Source organism: Triticum aestivum, chromosome 7D (genome assembly GCF_018294505.1).
Source record: "Triticum aestivum cultivar Chinese Spring chromosome 7D, IWGSC CS RefSeq v2.1, whole genome shotgun sequence".
Classification (NCBI taxonomy): domain Eukaryota; kingdom Viridiplantae; phylum Streptophyta; class Magnoliopsida; order Poales; family Poaceae; genus Triticum; species Triticum aestivum.
The window spans coordinates 26,198,457-26,207,087 of NC_057814.1; the positions used below are offsets into that span (position 1 = coordinate 26,198,457).

Consider the following 8,631-nt stretch of genomic DNA (forward strand, 5'->3'; position numbering starts at 1 on the left):
GCCACAGGTTTGGTGACGAAGTGGGGTGGCGGTGCTTGCCTAGGCAGATGTCCCACAGCCCCCGTCGCCCCCGTCGTTGGCGGCTTAGTCGCCGTGCCGCCCCGACCCACAGCACCACCAGTCTGCCCACCACGACTAGGCGCCAAACCCGAGGCCGCAATCACCGGTACGCGAGCTCCGGCAGACGCCGTGGCACCACGCCCCACGGCCGCACCCGGCAACGTTCCGCCGCGCCCTCCCACGAGCGGCACGGGGGGCACCGCGCCCCGGCCAGCTCCACGACCGGAGGCAGTAGATGGCGGCGGCACAGCAGTCACCGCAGCGCGGCCACCGCCCGGCGCAGTCCCAGCGCGACCCGTCCCAGGGAGCTCGGCCGGTCTCTTCCCCGCCACACCACGTCCCGCCACACCACTAGCCATCCCCTATATATAATGGAGTAAACTTAAATTTGGCTCATACATTTCGTTGAACACTTACTATGTGCCTCAGCGGTGAGTGACAACCATGGTGACTACACCGGTGGCGAGCAGCAGCAGCAGAAGAACGCAGCTGGGTCGTGATATTTTAATTCGAAGAAAAGAAGAAGAAGAAGATCGATCGATGGATGGTGCAGTTGACTTGTACAAAACTTTTATAGTACACGCGCCTTGGCGTACACACCTATAGGGTGAACAGTGGTCGCATGATAACATTAAAAAAGTACTAACCTATCCTATATCAGTATCCACGTCGCTTCGCCTTCTTCTTGTAACGGAGGCAAAAGACCTGTCTCATCTCACTAATAATGGAGAAGGGGTAAACGAATCTCAAGGTTCAGAGAGGTCCAAAACACCTCTCACAAAAAGATAAACAAAAGACTACTATCACGACATCAAAGAGCTCAAATTTTTTGCCCTTATGAGGACCCAATTATTCCGCGCCTCTGTCCTGATATTAGCAATGATGGTTGTGAGCAAAATCGATTTATTTCAGAAGACGCGTGCATTTCTTTCGTTCCATAGCTTCCAGGTGACAAGCATAACGAGCAAGGCGATGGCCTTCCTCCTGTGACCGGGCGAGAGGGTCGTCAAACTCCACCACGCATGGACCGAAGCCAAGTCTCCCAATCCGCAATAACCAGCTCGGGCACATCGAACAAGCCATTGACACCCACAAAAAATAGGAACAAGCAATTTACAGCCGCCCAAACTTTGAAGGAGCATCAACACTTGAAGAAAATGTGCACAGCTGTTCCCTCCTACAAAGTTGGCATAGAGCACAATTTGGCCATCCCTGCCTTGCCGGCGACCAATAGTCCAGACCCTATTCTTGATGAGAAGCCAGACAAAGAACTTACACTTGGGCGACGCCCAATTTCTCCAAACAGCCACGACCATGGTGGTCAAGACTACTCCCTCGTACTGTGCCTTGTACGCGGATGCGGTCGAGTAGACACCGCTAGTAGAAAGGTTCTAGGGTGCACAGTATGAAGCTGGGCCCAGAGAGTGGAGTTCTTCGATATATGTGACACTGAGACCATCACACATGTCAATCCAGAAGGTCCAAACAAGGTCATGCAATGCGCCGTGAGCAAGAGACGTTTTTCTTCTTTGAGATGCGGAAGATCGCAGGGGCAATGTCTCTGGGCTTTGCACTGTTGTGTCATGGGCAGTGCCAAAATTTTATTATGCGGCCGTCACTAGATGTGATGGTGGTTACTCCTAGAAAAGATTCACGCATACCGGTGCTATCACAGGCATACCCAAGCCAGCCCACACTATGTCAGGGTCCTTCCATTCGTATATATCAAGGCTTCCACAGCGCATAGCAGCATCCAAATCGTAATTACGTTTTAGTGTACCCTTTCTAAATCTGCTCAAAATGTTGACATCTTGTTCCACTAAAGATAAATACAGTCATCATCGCACCTTTGGATGTCGACACATGTTCAAAGCTTAATCACAAAGCTATCTTCTTTTTTGTTTCCAATATTAATTGTACCTTGTACTTCCATTTTTACACCTTATTATTGTTTTGAAAGGAAACTATTCTAATCACGGAGTGGCATGACAAGTGTTCCCCACATCACTAATTAATTTCGTCCCTTGTGCTCATAAGTCCATCATCGTCATCACATACTAGAAAGAGAAATATGAGAAGCACTAGGCCGATCCATAAACTTTGTCCTATTTGAAAACTACGAGAAAATCTGTACTACATTGCATAAGCAAGAACAAAATCTATATACTATGTTGCTACCACACACTTTGCCCCGTTGATTTGAAATATGAGAAATAATTAGATTCTGATGGTGGATAGGATTGATTTTGAAGACTCGCAAAGTACTGACTCGAACAATTCGATTTTTGGAAGAGTTGGAAGAAACTGTGAAACATTACTGGATTCCTGCAATGAACATTTCTTTCCTTGCTTATTCTCAGTGGCCACCCTTTTACTACTCTGTTTTTCTTATTGTTGTATTCTACCATACCGTTGCAGAATAACTAGAACCTTACCAAAGTCTCGACTAGGGGTTTATCCTGAAATGGCCCAAACAAGAGATTAGACAATGACACATTTTTTTTCTTTTTCAAACAACCACCTGTAGGCTATAGCACCGACTTATTTGTCCAACATCGCGTCAACAAAATCTAAAGCTACTTTTCACAAAAAGGAAAGCTGATGTTGGTTTAATTCCACACACGTGGACTACCAGCCATTTTAAAAATCATGAGAAAATTGTTACATTCGTACATATGTATGCTTAGTCACTGTAAAATGGATGACGTATAAAATAGTTGGTATTCTTAATTAGAAGAATCATGACAAATTCCTGCTTTAAATCTTTGATTGCATGCAACAACTGACCGACACTCGCATGTACGTTTGCCACAGCTTGGAGGTCACTGGAAAATCCACCAAGGCCCTAGGCCATAGCATCAGCTAGAAGGCCACACCGAGTTAGTTACTATGATAGCAATCCATGTAGCAAATCTGCCGGAGGTTGTTTTCAGTTCTAATTGATATTTTCCCATGGTACAATATAGTATATGGCAAAACTGATGGGCATGCTCAAGAGAGATAAGTAAAGTGGGGATTGGGTAATAAATGATATAGCTATAGTATGTAGATGGTGGAGATAATGGTTGTGAAAGAGAATATAATCATATATAGTGTGTCACAATAATAGTATATGTGACCAAACTGCAGCAGCGCCATAACAAAATCATGTCACCCTAGTCTAGTTCACGTCAAAAATTTATTTTTCTGCAAGTTAAATCTTTAATTAGTTCCCATGTCCAAAGTTTTGGATATCGGATGTAAATAAATCTGATGGAGCACCGGGATTTAAAGTTACCGTGGTAACTGAAAAATGTTGAGCGGTTAATGAACGATTTTTTGAATGAATTTCGAATCCAATAAAATTTATTCAAATTAAAAAATTCAGGATATTTTTGCTCAGTATGGCGATTGCTTGTGGGATACTGAGATTTGCAGTTGTTGGGCTGTAACCAAATTTGCCACCCGCTAGCCAAAACCTTGCCTGTCATTTTCGTCACCTTCTTCTTCGGCTGGGATTGATGGCTAGGCACACACGTATCCACTTTCCACAAATGAAACTACTAGGTTTACACAAGTTAGTACTAAATAAATTTTAATTGGCATTGCACTGCAGAAGTTTACATTTGCGTCTTAATTATGAGCTTGCATTCCTGCCATGTTTTAAAAGTGGAAACTATGTCTTGGTGTAGCATTTCTAAACCTGGTCAAAATGTCCACATCTTGTTCCACTAAATATAAACGTACTCATCATGGCCACATTTACATCTTTTCCACGAAAGATTAATTGTTCCTTGTACTTCCATTTTTACACCTTATTATTGCCCAGAACTGAAACTCTAGCTAATCACATAGTGGCACGTTAAGTGATTCGCACATCACTAACTCGTTCTCTCTCTCTCTTTTGCTCATAAGTCCATCATCGACATCACGTATACTAGAAAAAGAAATCAAGGCAAGAACCCTAGATCAATCCATGTACTTTGTCCTATCTGAAAAATATGAGAGAATCTATACTACATTGCATCAGCAAGAACATAACTATATACTACACTACTACCTCATACTTTGTCCGGTTGATTTGAAATATGAGAATCTTTTAGATTCCGACAGATAGGATTGATTTTGAAGATTCACATAGTACTCACTCAAACAGTTATATTCTTGCAGGGGTTAGGAGAATTGTGTGGTAAAATGTAATTAAATCGATCATGAGCACTATGAAACATTATAGGATACCTAATGACCATTTATTTCCTTCCTTTAGATGTCCACGTAATTCAATCTTTGTTTTCAATGACCACCTCTTACTACTGTGCTTTTTTCTCTAGTGCACCACGCTATTGACGAAAACTGAAACCTGTGCCAAATTCTTTACTGCTAGGAGGGTATCCTAAAATGGCACAAGCGAGAGATTAGACAACAACGCATTTTTTTTCTTTCTCACTCCACAATGCTACTCGACAACAACCACCTATAGGATATAGCACCGTATAATTTGTCCATCATCGTGTCAGCAAAATCTAAAGCTACTTATTCTAAAAAATACTTAAAAAAGGAAAGTTGATGCATAGAATTGAAGATTAGTCGCTGTAAAATGCATAAGGATGACACAGGAAATAGTTGGATTCTTTGAATAATCATGAGAAATTCCTGCTCTAATTTTGATTAGTACGTGCAAGAAAACACTCGTACGCACGTTTGCCACAGCTTGCAGCTCACTATAAAAGCCCCAAAGGTCCCCAGGCCATAACACCAGCTAGAAGCCACACCAGGTAAGTCAAAGACCAGACACCAGACCACTTCACTCCACGTCCAAATGGCGATGACTCTCGAAGAAGTGCTCTCCAAGCAGGCTGCCGACCTAGCCGCCATCTCGCCGGCGCCGGTGAGGAAGGCCGTGGATGCACTGGCGCGCAGCAGCCACGCCCGCGCTGCCGCCGATGCCCTGGTCTACCTCTCTGTGGGCACGACCTGCACGATGTTCGCGGCCGCCTTCCTCACCATCTTCGCGGACCTGGCCTGCGCCCGCGGCTGGGGCTGCACCCCGGCCTATATCCTGTCCGAGATAGCAGACTATCTATCCACACCTGTCCTGCTTCTCCTGCCGCCGGCGCTCGTGCTCTTCTTCCTCCGCGCCGCCGGCTGCAGGACCAAGGTACGTACGTGCTCATCACTCACTCTGCTCCATGGTTCTGCTTCCCGTGATGCTGATGAATTCACTGTGTAATGTGATAGGCGGCGGCGGACGCGGAGAGCCTCATCGTGAAGAATGACGAGGAGCCAACCCTTCTGTCGCCGTCGCCGCTGGCCTTGGCAATTCTTTGGCTTTTCATTGGGTCGGCATCGATGGGAACCATCTCTTTCCTTCTTTTTAAGTGTGGACATACAGAGATCTCCGACCTTCTCGGCTACGCGGCTCTCTTGTGCACGTTCATGTGGGAAGCCCTCGTCTATGTCCGCGCTGCAGTGGCGCTGTGGAGGATGAATCCCGGGCCAAGCAACATGGTGGCTGCAGAGTAGCCCTTGCGCCGGATCATCGACTTACTAAGGTAAGTGGCATTAATTAAGCTAAGCCGAACATCAACATCACACTTTCTCAAAATTAAGTATTGTAGCGGAACATCGAGTGCTTTTGTACCAACAAATTGGTAGAAGATGATGCGAGTATATGTTAAGTCAAGTACAGTAGTACTCCCTCTGTCCCATAATATAAGAACGTTTTTGACACTATACTAATGTCAAAAACGTTTTTATATTATGGGACGGAGGGAGTAGAATTTATCAGTCGGTTGGTTCTCCGTGTTTGTTATCAACTGAATGTGTAATTGTTGTCATCAGTTATCACAAAGCTCCAATGCTAATCGAGTGCTTTTGTACCAACAAATTGGTAGAAGAGGATGCAAGTATATGTTAAGTCAAATACAGTAGTCTAGAATTTATCCGTTGGTTGGTTCTCCACGTTTGCTATCAACTGAAAGTGTAATTCTTGTCATCAGTTATCAGAAAGGTCCAATGCTACTCTCTTGTAAACTGCCACGTGTTGGTTGAGATCATACAATAATAATTTTTTTTCTTGATCCTAATTTTTTGCACTTGATCTTTCTCTCGTCTCAACTTGAAACACTATTGATCCTGATATAATTTCGTCGTTCACCGACCACTAATTCACTCCACACCCAGTTGGTAGAAGATGATGCAAGTAATGTTCAAGTCAAGTAGTGGAATGTATCAGTTGGTTCTGCATGTTTGGTATCAACTGAAAGTATATATAATTGTTGTCATCAGTCATCACCAAGCACCAATGCTACTCTTGTAGTACTAAACTGCCACACGATGGTAGAGATTGATAGGACGATCTTATAATTTTTGTACTTTATAGTTTCATTTTGTGCTAAACTGCAAATGACATTGATGTTGACACAAGTTCGTCCTTTAATCGCCAGGTGCGCAGGATTTCAAGCCGAAAGCTCCAAGGTGATGGAGAGTGCTACGCAGTGCAGGAGCGCTGCTGTTTGCCTGTTTCCTACATCCTTTGATGCTGTTCTGAATAAAGAGCGATGCCGTGTGATGTGTAGTGATCTACTAGTACAATACTAGCTAGTAGTATGAAGCTTGCTTCAGTTGATGCTAGTTCAGCGCTGCGCTGATGCAGTGACTGCAGTGCTATGGTAGCTTTGGTTGGTGGTTACTCTGAACCGGACCTATATCTAACATAATGATTTGTGCCGCTGCAATTTACCAGTACGTGCCCATACATATGACTAGACGTACGATCTGATGCAGAGCGTCCATTCTATGTATGCAATAATAGCATTTTTACCGCCTATAACTTCGTCCGCGATTATAAATAGCAGGAACGGGAAAGCAGCTAAAATAGGTTCCTTTTTTACTTCTTTTTTTAATTTATGACCAAAGCTAAAATTGGTTCCTGATAGTTGTGGGTTTCACATATCGTCTTCCGAGAAGGAAGACGTGGTGATGCACATGGCCTGCCGACTGCAGCAGCCGAATGGCAGCTATGCTACCTGAGAGCATCTCCAGCCGTTGGCCCCCCAGGGGCGCCTAAAATCGCCGCCTGGGGTGACCCGGCGAAAAAAATGGGCCTGGGGACGAGTTGGCCCCCAGCCGCGGGAAAAAAAATTGTGTAGCAAATTTACGCAAAGTTCGGCTAAAACACGCCAAATTTCGGCAAACTTGGGCTTATATTCGCGGATTTAAGTCGAGTAGTCGCCATTACATATAAAAACAAATAAAAAAAACTTGGTGAAGGCCGAGAAGTCGCCGTCGTCGCCGCCATCGTCGGCCTTCTCCTCCTTGACTCGGGCGCCCCTGCTGGACCCCTCCCCGGCTGGTGGCGGCGGCGGCGCGTCGTCGTCGTCGTCGCTGTCATCGATGATGACGACTCCTCCTTCGTCGCGGCCTCGGCGGCGCCGCTCGAAGCGCCGCAGGGCGGCGCGCTGGCGCTCCGTCGCCATCTTGATGGAGTCCTGGTGTGCCCATTCAAGGGCCGCGTCATCGTCGAGCTCGACCTCGCCGTGCTCCGTCTTCACCGGCGCCAGCCCCGGCTCCGTCTTCACCGGCACGAGCCCCGGCTCCGTCTTTGGCTTGACGAAGCGCGGAGGAGGAGCCGACGAGGAGGCGCGCCGGCCGCCCTCGTTGATGACGATGCCGGCGCTGCGAGTGCGCCGACCGAGCGGCATCTCCGCCGCGGGCTCGGCCTTGACGCTGAGCAGCGTCGGAGTGCCGGAGGAGTGGGAGGAGGAGCGGGAGGAGGAAGAGGAGGAGGACGCGCCGAACCTCCTTGGTGCCCATTGCCCGTCGCGTGGGCGGTGCGCCAGGGCGGCCGCCCTCGGGGGAGGGGGGGGGGGGTACGCCAACGGCGGGTTGTTGCCGCCCTCGAGGTGCGTCAGCACGCCCTCAAGTGTGCGGCCAGGGGCGCCCCACCACAGGTGGCGCCCCTCGCTGTTCTTCACGCCGCCGACCACCGGCGCCCCGTTCGTGGACGCCAGCCGCTGCTGCTGGCGGCGCTCGAAGTACGCCGCCCAAGCCGCGTGGTTGTCGGCGGCGTACTGGGGGAGGGAGAGCTCGGCGTCGGTGAGGGAGGCGCGCACGATCTCGGCCTCGTCGGCGAAGTAGGATGGTTTGGCCACGGCGTCGGGCAACGGGGGAATGGGCACTCCCCCATTGCTGAGCCTCCAGCCTGTCGACCCGGCGCGCATGTCCGGCGGCGCCGGGATGTTCGTCTGGAACAGGAGTCACGACTCCTGTTCGCGGGAAACCGAGGCGTCGGGAGAAGACGAGGCGGACGGTGTCGCTGACGAGGCTGGCCCGCGGCGCTTTCGCGCCAAAAACGATTCGCCCGGCGCCCCCGAGCGCCCCCAGCGCGCCGGGTTCGGGTTGGGTCCGCCGGCGCCAATTTCGGCCCGAGCCGGCGAAAAAGGGCCCCTGGGGATGCGACTGGGCCGATTTTTGGCGCCGGCGGCAGAAAAATCGCCGGGGGGGCCTTGTTGGGGGCGCGGCTGGAGATACTCTGAGGGCGCGTCTATGTTTCTCTTGACACAAGACACACATGTGCCTCGCCTCAAGGGT

The 8,631-nt window shown here is 48.6% G+C and overlaps 1 protein-coding gene across 1 annotated transcript; it reads left to right on the top strand.

Annotated features, from left to right (window-relative positions):
* The first annotated feature begins 4,810 nt into the window (after window positions 1-4,810).
* LOC123170222 (uncharacterized) lies at window positions 4,811-6,780 on the top strand. The gene is made up of 3 exons (XM_044588061.1): window positions 4,811-5,197; window positions 5,278-5,591; window positions 6,486-6,780. The coding sequence occupies exons 1-2, from the start codon at window positions 4,859-4,861 to the stop codon at window positions 5,560-5,562; spliced, it is 624 nt and encodes a 207-aa protein (XP_044443996.1). The 5' UTR covers window positions 4,811-4,858; the 3' UTR covers window positions 5,563-5,591; window positions 6,486-6,780.
* The last annotated feature ends 1,851 nt before the right edge of the window (window positions 6,781-8,631 follow it).